The sequence below is a fragment of the Aptenodytes forsteri genome, unplaced genomic scaffold (assembly GCF_000699145.1).
Source record: "Aptenodytes forsteri isolate BGI_AS27 unplaced genomic scaffold, ASM69914v1 Scaffold2, whole genome shotgun sequence".
NCBI classification, from domain to species: domain Eukaryota; kingdom Metazoa; phylum Chordata; class Aves; order Sphenisciformes; family Spheniscidae; genus Aptenodytes; species Aptenodytes forsteri.
The window spans coordinates 17,082,207-17,097,009 of NW_008795695.1; the positions used below are offsets into that span (position 1 = coordinate 17,082,207).

The window sequence follows — 14,803 nt, forward strand, 5'->3', positions numbered from 1 at the left end:
GTGTGGTGCTCAGTTGCCGACTGAGGTTAAACCACGACAGTCCTTTTTGGCGCCCAACTCTATCCCTGCCGAAACCATGACAACATACCAAATCATGAAAACTATTGTTACCTGCAATATGCACTTAACTTTCTGGCTACAGTAGCTGCCTAGAGCTGTGTATAAAATATCCTGTAACTTACAAAATGTTACTTACAGCTGCTTTATGATGTAGTCACTTTTGTTTGGAATGTGAGTACCTTTTCTGTTACAATCACAACTTGCAAAGTGGCATTGGACATGTGGGTGTAATATCTAAAGAAACCCTGGAAATAATGATCTACTCTGCGTTAGAAATAGTTTTGAAAAAGATTAATTCCATGTTTCCTGTTTCCATAGGAAAATGTAGTGCTTGTGAATATCTGCATTATGTGTTTTGTAATTCCAAATGCCTAATAGAAAAATATAAATCTACAAATTTGTTGTATAACATTCTGTTTATTATTCTGTTTCTTTTAGGTACGTTTAAAATATCATATGATGGAGTTGTCCTGCTTAACATAGAACCTACCAGTGGAGTGGTAGAGCCGAAATCTGTAAAGACAGTTAAAGTGGATATCTGCACAGATGTACCCAGAATCATCAAAGAAGTGATAAAGTGAGTGTATAACTGAAGAAATCCAGCTCTATAAATTACGTTTTTGTTTGTTATTAATTCTAGTCTTTATTATTATCAACGTTTATATAATAAAATTAAGCTCCTAGGTGTCGGTTGCTGTCTTCCACGTTTATTTTTATTAAATTAATTTGATGATTATATTATCTGCACAGAACAGTGATGCATAAATTGTGTACCTGGCTGTGTTATTAAAGATCTTTCATAAAGATCTTTCATAAGTCATAATGATATAGGATGTTTGCACATCTCTCAGTATACAACTAACCAAGAGCTTTTGTATCTTTCACCTTTCTACACATCCTGTGTTCCTTTTTTTAGCTTCTGTAACTTCGCTATTTTTCTTTTGGCTCTGTGTGTTTCAGGAGTCTCAGAAACATTATGATGTCCTTTGGTGTATCTTATTTTAAATGGAGGGAATGTATTTGCAACCACTAACTCTTTTTAAGAATAGACTATTTTTAAATGCCTACCTTATCTCTCTTCAAATGGTGAATATAGACTTTTTAGGAAGTGCCAGAATTTGGAAGTGGATACCAATCTGGAAAGTCCTTTTCAGTCCTGTTTTCTTATAATAGTGAATAGGGTGTGGTTGTTTTGTGTTGTGGTTTTTTTTTTTTGGGGGGGGTGTGTGTGTTTGTGTGTGTTTCTTGTTTTGTTTTTATATTATTAAGATATATGACTTAAAGTTCAGTTCTTCCTGTTCTTGCTTTTTGTAGCCTGTTGGAAAAGGAAATGAAATGAAAGGAGAAAAATTCCATTAGAGTGACAGGGAAGACAATATCTGTATTTTGTCTCACAGTTACATCCTCTTTCATATGATACTTTCTTTGGTTACTGAGTTTTAACCTTTTGGTTGCAAAATGTCATGCTTTCTGCCTTTCCTTTGCTGTCCAGGCTACCACCACTGTTTTCTTCATCCCATCTTGGTTAAACGGCTACTGTCTCCTGCAGTCTAGTAGATAGTTTATCTATTAAACTGAAAGAACATATCTACGCAGAGCTCAAATTTCATCCTTCACCCATTCCCTGCCTTAAATTCTACATAATTCTGTCAGTGAATTTGGCATTTCTTAGTAGTCATTGCTATATCCTTTGGACTAAATGAAATCTTCAGTTTCCTTGTCAAGCCTTGCACAAATATATAAATATATGTGTATACGTATGTGTATATATGTATTTAAACAAACAGGGTAATATTGAAAGTCTTACAATGGGTATTTGACAGGAATTTGACTTGGAGAAATAGTACAGTTTTGATGAAAACATCCTGGTTATTTACATTTGCCTTGTCTTCTAAGCGTTTTGCCTCTATGTCCAAGCAAAATTCTTTTCAGAGGAATCTACTCTTATGTTTCTTTGATATTTCTTTTCTGCCTTGGAGAATCCCGTAATCATGCTTCGGAAGTTGAAAGACTGTGTTTAGAGAGTTTGAGATCCTCTCTCAGGTCCCTTCTATAGATATGTATGTGAATATTCAAAAAAAAGATTTATTTTTTAAATTTTTTTCAGCTCAGAGGCTATCTAAAAGCATAGTTGATTCTATTAGAACAATAAGTTATATTACTAAATTTGATTCTTTTGTGCAACAAGAACAAATATGCTTTGTTCCAGAAGAATTCTAATAACACAGATTTGTACAATGTCTATATAGTCCTTTGGTGTCTTGTGGTATCATCAAGATCAAGCATTCAGGCAGGAATGGCAGCAGTTCTTTTATGGTTATTCAGGTGAACTTCTAGCTCCAGTTGCTTAAGAGAAAATTACGAAGTGTGTGCCAAAATTGATACCTAGATAAAAAGATTCTCAGAAATATGAGCAGTGTATCATCTGCGGACATCTCTGATTCTTTTGAGATGTCTTTCCTATTGTTTCAAACATTAAAAAAGGGGGAAAACTCAAAAAGCTCCCCAAAACTCCACCATGTAATGTATGATTCTTCCTGACTGGTAGTATTCCTGTTAGGTATCACATTGTCAAGTACACTCTCCCCTGCCCCCGCTTAGTTTATCTCTGGAAAGCCAGTGATTTAAATGCTCTGACTTGGTTCAGATTTGCATAGGTTCTAATATAAACCAAACTGATTATTTCTAACACTTTTCCACGTTACCTATTGCTGCTTGTTACTGACAGAGTGGAGTTGGAAGGTCATGGCTGCACTGAAGTATGGATCAAAGCTGTGGTGGTTGAACAAGTTCTTAAAGTTCTAGGAGTGTCTTGTGGAAAAATATTGGAATGCATTAACTTTGGGCCAGTTTACTTTGGATCTTCAAAGACTGAACAAATATCTTTATACAATGAAAGTCCTGAGTGTATGGACTGGGTAGCAGTACTGGAAGACAATGCCATTGGAGGAGAGATGGTAAGAAACTGTTCTGGTTTTTATTTTAGCTGAAAACATGTTTCCATTTCTGCTTTTGCACTTTTTGTTTCTTAACATTCATCTTCTAGTAGTGTTTACTATGTCATACTATTTCCTGATCAATATGCTTTCTGAAACTTCTGTCCAACCAACAAATTTTTTACTGTAATTTAACCTTGGAATTAAGTTTTTCAGATATTTCTGTTTCACTATGTGACATCTTAACAATGTTAAGTATGTTCCTTGGGTGTGGTTTTTTGTTTTGTTGTTTTTTTGAGCAGTTTTGCTTGACCTATTGGATTTCTTATCATTTAGTAGGAATTATCAAAATATATTTTGGTATTCTAAGATGTTAAGCATCTGTGTTTCCACTTGTTTTTCTCAGACAGTGAAATCATCTGAGTGAGCATCATCTTTAAAAAAGGGAATTCAAAACATTGACATGAAATTGATGTTTAAAAATTGGTTAATTAGCCATGTGATATGTAACTGTCAGTGCTATTACTTATGTCTTTCTACTTATTGTGAAAGATATGAAAATGTATGTATAGGGACAAAAAAATTAAACACAAAAGGGGAAGCAGAACAGGCTGAACTATTCCACATTTTGATTATTTTTTAGGGGACAGATCTTCAGAGGAGTGCAGATGCTGTTTTACAAGACTTAAGCCTCAAAAATAGGACAAGAGATGTAGATGTTTCCACCTTGATCTTGTGCATTCCCAATCAAGGAACCTTGCTACCTTATGAGAAATCTTTGGTTACGTTATGCTTTAGTCCAAAGTGAGTGAGTGGTCCAAATTAGACACACACACACAAGTTGATTGGTCTAAGCTATTCTGTAAAGAGCTGTGTAAGAGAAAATAATTTTAAGTTAATGTGTCTGTAGATTTTTTTCTGAATGACTTCTGACGTATTTATGTGTGTTAAAAGAAATTGCGTGGCATGATACTACAAATGAGAAAGCAAAGTCTAAAGTGATTATCTGGGAGATGTTTTATAATACATTAAGGATGTACTTGAACAAAGAATTGGTTAAGCTTGTTTTGTGTGAACAAGAATTTTATTAGATTTTGCTAAGGGAACTAATTGCAGCTCTCATTGAATATGTTGAATCTCTAAAGATTGTTGAGAGAGTTCTGCAGTGTCAAACTAAGTGCCTTTTTAATGACTGTGGATTTATTTCATAAAGATATACTATAAGTGCAGTATTATGAAAGAATATATGTATTTCATCACCAAGAGACTGAAACATTTTGGAGAGCTTTCATTCCATTAAAAAAAAAAGTAAGCATAAAGGGACATCTCTCCTTCAGATAAGGAGAAGAAAAAGAAAATGTGCTCTTGCCATTTTCCCTTACTTAAACTCTAATTATAAGTGATTATTATGCATGTAATGTTCGTTTAGAAAACTGTTGTAGACTGGAAAAGATATCAAATGACTAGTATAATAAGCATACAGATATTGTTGAGCTTAAATTTGTAACTGTTCCATTTTCTGAAAGGAAGTATAAAGATCATTTGTTCAAGCTGTAACCAACAGCAAAGAAGCCAGACTGGATGATGAAAAATAAGCCTTGATTTTTTTTTTCCTTGTGGGTTGGGGTTTGGTAGTTTGGTTTTTTCCCCGTCTTGTAATTAGAGATTGTGACTCTTACAGAAAATTTAAAAGGGACTTTGGAGTGAATGACTCATCACCGAAACAAGATTACGTACTGTTTCTGAGATTTGAAGCCGTTGGGAATAAAGACGGCTGTCTGCAGGCCCTCAGTGATGGTGCCACAGCAATCACAAGTATGTTATCAGAAATGTGTAGTCACCATCAGATATACTTTTTTTCCATCCATATATACATATCTTGTTTTTTTTTTTAAATTTATTTTAACAGTTTTATGGGAAACCTGTGTTTATTTTATTTATATCAATACAAATAAATTATTGTAACCTACATCTTTAATGCTTTAGCACCAAAAACTCTTCAAACGGTATGTAGAAAGAAGGAGGGAATCATGCATGTCATGAATACACCTGCTGGTAGTGAACACCTAGAACTTAATTGTAAATGTAAATATTTGGAGGACATAAAAAACCCCCCAGCCATTTGCAAGTCACCAGCACTTTGGTAATACCACTTTTGTGCATTTGCAAGTGAATATTGATCACTCTCAAATTCCTTAATGAGGGAATATGTTATCTGACAGCCATTATAAGTAAGCATGTCTGTGTTAAGTTTATAGAAAACTGCATTATAAATCATATTGTATTATGGTATTACTTTGTTTTTGTAACCATACAACTACAATATGACTTTTCTGTTTGTAAGCTAATAGGTGTGTGAGGTTTTTTGTTTGCTTGTTTTTTGTGTTTGTCTAATGCAGTGAGTCATCCTCATCACATGGAGTTAGCTTTGACAGGTTCTGGGCTTCCTGTCATGTTAACTTTTAATCCAGGACCAGTTATTAAGTTTATGGACTGTTTCCTGGGTGAACAAACACAAGTTCTATGCACGCTCAAAAATGAATCCGAGTCTCTTCCAGTAACGTTCAGCTTCCGCAAGACTGCTCACTTTAATATTTCTCCTGAAAAAGGAAAAATTAAAAAAATATCTGCAAATGTAATTACTGCTTTCTCTTAGATTATGTAGATATGCTTTACAGTGGTCAGTGGTGGAATTTCTTGAAAGTAAACCAGAACAATTTCATTTTAGTAGCCATGACATTTAATATCAGCCAAACATATAATTTTTTTCTTCTTGTGTAGAGTCTTGTGTAGAGTCTTTTGATGCTCTTTCCTGTACTCCAGGAAGCAACAAGTGTTATTTTAAATTTGGAAAAAATAATTGTAATACTAAAGAAACTTTACCCAGGTTTTTCCTGGCTTTAAATTTTTTATATTTTACTGACTTGAGAAGATTGATTTATACTCAAACCTTTGCAGGATCCTTTTCATTTCTTTCAGAAAATCACAAATACTTGAGTGACATAACATATCTTCTAATGGAAGAAACTTTTTGCCAAATTTAAGTCAAATGCGGAGACGTTTATAATTTCACAAACCTGTAACTCGGGGCACAAGAGAGAACAATTTGTCCCAGAAATGAGCAAGTGAGACTTTGTGGTGTTCTAATCTGTAGCAGTTTTATATTTCCTTATATTGCTAATTTATGTGTGGCAGTTGGCATATTCTCAAAGCCCAGTTTTGAACACCTATCATAGAAGTAAGTGTGGAGAAAAATGACTCAATTAAACAGAATTACACAAAACTTTTCTGTTTGCTTTTCTGCCTCCTATGTCTCATAACGACTTTTCTTTTCCAGGATGTGATATTTTCATTTTCTCCGCATCAAATAGGAACATTTAAAGTGAAGCAAGCTATTGATATCATTGGTACAGGACTAGAGAAAAATAATTTACAGGTTTTGAAGACAAAATCCTTTCACCAAATATATTTGAGCTTTATTGGTGTCTGCAAATCTAAACGAAAAAACATTCTATTCAAAATTAATTTTGGTAAGATGCTAAAAAGATAAGTGACAAGTGATAAAATGTTTTAAAAGTACATTTTTAATATTTTAAAAGAGAATTTTTTACTGTTTTTAGTTTGTCTTTAAAAAAATAGTATCTCTTTGGGAGTTGAGGAAATGCTCATTTCTATGACATATACCCATGAGAGTATGAAACAATGGCTAGAATAATGGTACACCCCCCCCATATTTTAACAAAAATTGAACTATTAAAGCATAAATTTTCATCATATGATTATTTAACTTTTATAAATCAGAAATAAAGGCTTCAGTTTTTGGCAGCAGTGCCATTACACAGTGCTCGTATGTTTCAGTTGTGAGTAGAGAGATGGGTAAAGCACAGAAAGTTAGGAAAGATAACAGGGTATTTTTTATTGATTGAAAGTTACTACTGCCAGATGAATTTGCCAGTTAATACAGCCTGCTACCTGTCCCATGTCCATTGACTCTTCTCATCCTATGAAGCCTATGCCAACATAGAGTCTTTCAGGATATGCAATAATTAGTCTCTAATTAGTTCCTCATGTGCCTAACATGTCCCATGAACAACCGCTTTACAGTAGATTTGACTAAGCCTGTCATTGGATTTTAAAACCAGTCCTGGGAAACGTAGCTTTTTCTAGCATCAAATATGCTGTAGCATCTGCCGGTAGTATTAGTGCTACAGGGCTGTCCTATAGAGTGGTGCATCTGGTTTCTGTGTGTAGATAAGGAGGGGAGCCTGAATACTCCTTAGCTGACTGCTGCCCTCTTGAAGATGTACTCACTAATGAAAACCAGGAAGGCAATACCCATTTTTTTCAAAGAGAGCATTGTGGGGAAGTAAAAAGAGGAAGTAATTGGAAAGTCAGGATAAAATGCTGTTCTTTCTACAAATATCAATGGTTGATGAGCCACTGGACCTTCCTGCTAATTTCAGGAAGATATTTCAAGTCCATGGCAATCAAGAATCGATGAGAAACTGAAGTTCTGCAATTTCTGGGTTTTACTGTTGAAATCCAGAACTCCTGCAGTTTTCCTGCTTCAAAAACACAATTAAAATATGTTTCTGTGGATGAAAGATTTAATGTAGCATTCAAGTTTTGTCAGCTTTTCTAAATGCTCGTCTGCCATTTGCTCTATTAATGTCCCCGTTCTGCTCCTATTTGCAGGTTTATAAAGTGGTTATGAGGGGTATCTGCACTCTATAGGCTACTGATATCTGTGTTTTCCTTTTAAGCTTCATTGAAGTGCGGAGGGGAAAGTGACTTTTTTCAGATCCTTATATAGATGGGTTCTGTATCTTCCCGTTCTCTTCTCCCAGTCTCTGTGGATGAGTATGTGTACTTGTCTCTGTATTTGGTGGAGGGGGGAAGAGACTGGAATGAAGCTTCTTGCAAACTGTGCCTCCCTGGGCAGTGGAAGTTGTAATCACTCCTATAGTTTGGAGGATGGAAAGTAGTTTTTTGTGTGTGGTTTTTTGGTTTTTTGTTTTTTTTTTTGGTAGCCATTTGAGAATAAAGTAAGGCTAAAGTGGGTAAAAACAATATGTTTAGTTTAATGTATCAATTTTTTTGCAGATGAGGGAGGAGGGGCAGTTGAAGAATGGAATTACTTATTTATAGTGCTGTTTTAAACGTGTATCTTTATGTAGGAGAGGGGAGCAAACACATGGCCTAGTTTCTGTCACAATTTTTCTCTTTAATGTATACGTGCTTTTCTAAAACCAGAGTGAAAAAGATCTGAGCTGTCTTTTTAGTTGTGATAGCTTGAGAGTTCTTTGTCAAAAATCATGCCTGTGTTTGCAGCCCTTAAGACAAGCTTTAGGACACTGTGGACAGTGTTGTGACAGAGGCAGCTCTCAGTGTTCAGTCATGTGCACGTGCAAGATCAAGCATCACAGCTGGACATAGTAGCAGTGCTTTGGGCTCTAGTATTTGTGATCTAGGCCAGCAAAGGTGGTTGGTTATTAGTATGGTCTGAATGCCTCCTTCCCTCCTGTCTGAGGAAAACATAATGGGATGGGTGACTGATTGTTGGGCTGCTGGGTGGACCAGTATCAATTAAGAAATATTTTTCTAATACTTTGAATTTTGTTTAGAAAGTATTAGTATAAGTGTATGTAACATGTTTTATTTGAATTTTAAGGTATAACACCAATGATTTCCAATGCAACTGGACAGTTTGTAGCTGATGGCACAGGACAGTGCACTGATACAGCACCTGTGGCAATACTTAAATCAACCCAAACACAAATTCATACTCACTGGATAAATAGGAATTGTAAGGGTGATGCGCTTATAGCTTTTCCTAATGACCGTGCAGCCAGCATTAGGCCTAGTGAATGGAATAAAAAGTACAGGTAAAAATTATGCAAATACAATATTTAAAACCACACATTTGTATATACTGTATAGTAGATCAAGATTGGTTACTTATATGACAATTTACTTATTTTTCAGGCTGAAAGTTCTTTAAAATTCATTGCATTCTACTTAGCCTTGAGCCTCTTGCACATAAATTTCTTGAGTTGCTTTTCTTATGTGAAACTACAAGTGTAGCTATTACAGTTTCAATATTTCATTTTTATGGTTGCCTCTACAAGGTCAAATATTAATAATCAGCTGTGATAAAAAGAATGTTTGCAATGAAATAGATATGTAGCAAAATCAATATATTTTCTTTCTAACAAGACCCAGAATCATTTTACACAAGTAATGAAACTACAATTCTCTTTAAATATTTAGGACTATTTTCACAAAGACTGAGAGATATAATTATATAGATCCAGAGTTTACTTACACTGACTGTGAACGACTGTTAAAAGAAGCACATAAGGCATACTACGCAGACTTCATTTCTAGTTTAAGACAGCGTCGTTTACACAAAGATGCCGCTAGGTAAGACTTTGTTTAAAGGATAAATAAATACTTTAGGCTCGTATGAAAAATATGTGTATATATGTCCAGAATTAACTTAGTGGCACTAATCATATACCGAAATTTGTCCCATGCTGAAATGCTTATGGTCTTGGGACCTTCATTTATAATGCTTTCAAAACCCGTTTTGTTCAAATGTTTGTTTAGACACTCAGAGATCACTTCCTGGGTGAAATGTAGGGACAGAGGCATGGAGCTTAAAATAAGATGCCAAGTTTTAAGACGAGTTGGTTGTGGTTAATAGGAAAAACATAACATTTATTGTGTTGGATTCTTTCTTTTTGTATAATAAATTGTACGTATTTCCAACTAGTATGTCTAGCTTACCCAAAGTGATGGATTCAGTATGTAAATTAGGATATAATTTGTGGAATAAGGCAGATAAGATTAAAGGATTATATTGGTCTTCTAGCCTTATCTTATGGTAAGTTCTCACCATGAATTTGTGTATTTGGTTGGTATGCTGTGGAGCATGGAAAAGCAGAACTGACAGCTCTACTTTTAAAAGTTTTATTAAAAAAAAAAGCCTGTAAAGCCTCTAAAGCAAGAGAAGTAATACCTTAAGAGTGTTAAGTTTGCAAGACCCATTATTTAAAAATTAATAACGCCAGTGGATTATTCTTGTAATCTCAATTTACCTTGCTCTGTGTATATACATCATGATTCAGACAAGGCCTGCAGAGCTGGATTTATTTTTATTTTTATGCATGCACATGATGTATGGTTTTCTTGAAAGGAACTGGTGTTGTGTAGTGGGTGAACTGTTGTTTATATGACCATAACGCATATATTCAAGGTATATTGCATGAGGAGCAAGAACAGAAAGGAAAATTTCATAGTTATCAGATTACTATCAGACTTAGTAATAATTTTTCTGAATACTTGATATGAAACATCTGTGTAAGATCTCTGGAAGCTTCAAATCTCTTGGTTGCAGGTGAAATTGATTGATTGGAGTTGAACTTTGACCAAGAAAAGTTAATTGCTCTGAAAATTAGGCTGTAAGTGGTCCAGTTCAGACATATACAATTAAAGGATCCTTTGTAATCTTGGCATTTGCTAACTTTTAGGTGCTTGCCTTTACAACTTAATTGTTCTTTAAGAGGTATTTTAGACATGCTAAAATATTTGTATTTCGGTAGAATATTTGTATTTCGGTAGCCATGATGCTTGCAATCTGTTTAGCTAAGTAATTGCCACACATGTGCAACAGATGTTAATCCTTGCCTAAACAATACAATAAAAGACTTCTCAAGACATTTTCTGTACTTGAGGGTTTTTAAATAATGAAATATTCCTACTTAAAGTATTATTTGTTATGTTTAAAAATCTTAAATAGTTTAATATGTAGAACATGGAATGCTCAAACTTCTAGATTCCCATGCTATTTTTTTTTTCCCTCCTCTATAGGCAATTTTATATTTATAATAATTCTGTGAGCATAGGCCTTAAACCAGCTGAAGGGCTTATGTCACCAAAGATCTCGATCACAGATTTTCACAAGGAGAAGGTACAGTTCAAAACACTTCCTTCAGATGAGAATTGCCTATTAACTAGTCGAAAATTGGCAGCAATTGGTTCGAAACCTTCAATCAAAGAAGTAAGTTAAATGCATGAGTAGTAATGTAAACATAATGTGTTTACCATATAAAAAAAGCATAAGAATTTTGATCCTGCTCTGAGAAGATGTCTTGTGCTTATCACAGATTTGGAGTGGGCTTGCTGCTACGCCATCTTCTACCCAAGAGAAGGAAGATTGTAGTCTAACTTTGACATCCAAGCAGCTTCATCAAATACTCATTGGTAGGATTTTTTAATTTGGTTACTAAATGCATATAGTTGTTATAAAAGCACTTATTTATAGTAACACAATTTATGTTCATAATTGTTCACCTTAAATAGAAAATCGCTTAATTTGGTGGCAGCTTGATATCTACAGTAGTGTTTAACTAAAGCTTGAACATGTAAAAGGAGAGCTTCCTTTGAAGAATGCTCATGCTACAGCCTATTATAGAGAAATCAATACAGCGTAGTACGAGGGTTGCTCATACCCTTATGCCTTGTTACTGGATGGTATCTGGACCAGCATTAATATCAGTAAGATTCATGGGAGTGTTCAGAATGTTTCTGGGAGTTAATAGTGAACAGTGATACCCAGAAAAAGTAAAATAAAAAAAAAATAAATAATTTCAGTGGAATGCTCTGTGATGGGGAGTAACACTTTCTAAAGTCTGTGAGGGACTCATCTATTAACAGCACTTGGTACTATAACTGGTCTATTTTAAGCTCAATTTTTCTTCAGTAAAATTATTTAGCAGCAAAGTGAAAATTTTCAGTAGTTTCTGGGCTTTTTTTGTTTTCAATGAAGCCAGAACTTGAATAGTGTAGCTGTGTATACTGATACACTTGGGGAAAGGTAGAATAAGATAAACATATTAATACAAGAAGTACTTGGAGTTTCATAAGGTGTTTGATTAGTGCCATGAGCACTAGAGTTTGCAGACCAGCATAAAAACTGGTCATAGCAGTAAATAAAGTAGTGAGGTAATTCTGTCGCCATCAAATAATTAGCACATTGCTTTTCCTATTTTAATAGCTGGTTAACACAGACAAAATTAAGAAATAAAAGTTGGTGCTGGCTTTTGAGTTGTACTATTGAAAACATTCACAGAACATGCATGGTATTTAGTTCCAAATTTTAGTGTGAATTTTTTCTGCTACAGGATTGTTCTAGCTGACTAATTCTGTAATTTGAGGAACTAAAATGTTTTGATCCTAATGTTTTAGTAGTTATGCTTCCTTACTTTAACTTTTACTTTTTAATGTGTTGAAGATCTTATTTCTTATATATTCCAGGTCCTTCTATTATGGATTTTGGTGATGTTTGTGTGTATTCTACAACAGCCAGAAAACTGCACATCATCAATAACTTGTTAGTTCATATATGGATACAAATTGAGATTGAAATTGATGAATTACAGCAGACGAGTCCATTGTCTCAGGTGGTGCCTCCTCTTACAAAGACTCATATTCCAATTGTATTCGAGACAAACACTCTTGGAATGTTTAAAAGGTAAGACTCCTTATCTTTGTCTTGATTTACATATTTTCTTTGCAGTAGTAGAATAAAAAAAAAATCATGTGGCTGGTTTAAACTCAGTGTAATTATGATAACTGTTAATGGTGTACACTCATTTGTGGTGACATTGCAATAATGCAGTTTTAGGTTGCAAAATTTTTCTAGTATAGTAGTTTCTTAAGGTTTTAAAAAACCCAACAAACTGTCCAAAAGCCCATATAGCCACAGGTATATCAGAGAAAAAAGTTTGCTATTACAGTGTATTTCTTAGGAGAAATTTTATGGAAAATACTGTGCTCTTTCCAGCATAGTATTGCATCACTGCATCTATGCTCAGATCTTTTGATGCACCTCATGGGTAAATGTATAAGCAAACTGTTTTCTAGCCTTCTGGGATGGAGATGGCTCACTCTCGCTCTACTAATGCTGCTAAAATGACTGTATGAGGTTGATCATCCTTTGGGATGATCTTCACTTTTGACATGATTTAAGCTGTATGCAAAACAAAAATTGCTTTCTCTTGTCAGTCTTAGCTGTGTGTTCACATTCAGTTGTTAAGTATTTTCTTGCCAATGATTGTATTTCACATAAATTTTACTCTGACTACAACATAATAAATACATAAAAATATTGAGAAATATATATTTTTATGTTACAGATCTTTCACTTACACAATAAACAACCAACACCTTGGGCATGTGCTGGTAGTTGCAAAAGCAGTAGCTGTTGAACTTGAGCTGTCTGCAAGGGAACTGATTTTAAATCCTATTCCTGGCTACCTAGCAGAGACAGAATTTAGAACAACTGTCAGGGTATACAATCCCAGAAACCATCCTGCCGAATTTACTTGGAAACCTATAATTACGGATAGAGGAACTGCATTTTCTATACAGCCAGCCAAAGGTATACCATGCAAGTACAGTGTGTGTGCATGTATCTTAAATGTCAATAATGTTAAGTAAGACAAACATTCAGCTGATGCTATAAACTGTATTTTTTTAGATTTGGGTCAGTATCAGTGTATCTCAAAAGCAGTATTGGATTAGAGTGCTAATACCATAGCAGCACTCCCTGTTTAAGCCCTACCCTGAGTGCATACTCAGTACACTTCGTTGTTTCTATGTCCAGCCAGCCGCGCTTATGTAACCATTCTTCTCAGCACAGATTGCTGATATTTCAAAAGTGAGGCAGCTATTTAATGGCAGTTAGCCATATCGTACAGCTCATCAGGATAGGAAATTTTCCAAAAGCACTGTATGAATGAAGCTGCTAAGAAGTTGATGTAGACAGTCTGACACAAATGGAATTCAATCTGGGATTAGTTTCCACTTGCATTATGGATCAATATTTGTTAGAAGCATGTGAGACATTAGCTTTTACCTTCTTTCCTTTGAAAGATAGTGTTCTGCAGGAGTATGTTGGAGCTCCATCATTAAAGAACTAACTGTTAACTGAATTGGCATTACACAGTTCAAACAAGGTTTGGCTGGATCAGGAGCTTCGTGTGCTCTTATTCTTGAGAAAAGATATTTCCGCTGATACGAGTTCAGACTCAATTGGAAGCAAGAAAATGTATATGGTCTTTCCCAAAGTTGTTGTTCTACAAGAAGGATAGTCTGTTCTTTTATTTTTTTAAATGTTGACTATTTGAATAATTCATGGCTAAAAAATATGAGTGAACTTTGAGTGTGTTTTACTGCAGGATACTAATAAACAGATTATGCAATTGTCATGAGAATTTGGAAACTAATTTTACTTAATTTAGCATACTGTTCAACACCTTTGAAATGTAGGCTTAGTCTTCAGTAATAGAAGGTCATTTCACTTTAATGTGCTTATGTTATTTCTTATCATACAATGTAATTTTAAAATTGTATATGTATATGCTATAATATGTAAATTATGCACATTTATTTAGGCTTTGTGGAGGCCTATAGAGATCTGGAGTGTGAAGTTGTTTGGCATCCAGGGTTCAACTCTCCAGAAGCAGGAGAATTCAACTTGTGTGTGTGTAAAGGAAACACAATTAAGCTGAAATGTTTTGCAAAGGTAACAATTCATACAGCAGATTTAGAGAAGCAAAATGCGTGTTTTTTTAAACAAGTAATTTCTTAAATATATTTCTGTTATGTATTCAGAAAATTATTTTAATGTCATATGGCTTCTATTTGACATGCTTAACAAAAGAATATTGCTTGAAAGACATGATGGAGAAGGCAAGACAAAGACAATCTGTGTTTTTCTTGCTTTTGAAGATATAATTCCT

The 14,803-nt window shown here is 34.5% G+C and overlaps 1 protein-coding gene across 1 annotated transcript in view; it reads left to right on the forward strand.

The window, feature by feature from the left end:
* Window positions 1-14,803, forward strand: part of CFAP47 (cilia and flagella associated protein 47) — a 382,585-nt gene that overhangs the window by 19,568 nt on the left and 348,214 nt on the right. Inside the window, 13 exon segments of the mRNA XM_019473044.1 lie at window positions 499-637; window positions 2,789-3,017; window positions 3,640-3,800; window positions 4,678-4,811; window positions 5,396-5,631; window positions 6,334-6,526; window positions 8,668-8,881; window positions 9,267-9,419; window positions 10,869-11,058; window positions 11,165-11,261; window positions 12,315-12,531; window positions 13,196-13,440; window positions 14,456-14,586. Of these exon segments, the coding sequence (XP_019328589.1) occupies window positions 499-637; window positions 2,789-3,017; window positions 3,640-3,800; window positions 4,678-4,811; window positions 5,396-5,631; window positions 6,334-6,526; window positions 8,668-8,881; window positions 9,267-9,419; window positions 10,869-11,058; window positions 11,165-11,261; window positions 12,315-12,531; window positions 13,196-13,440; window positions 14,456-14,586 (2,339 nt within the window).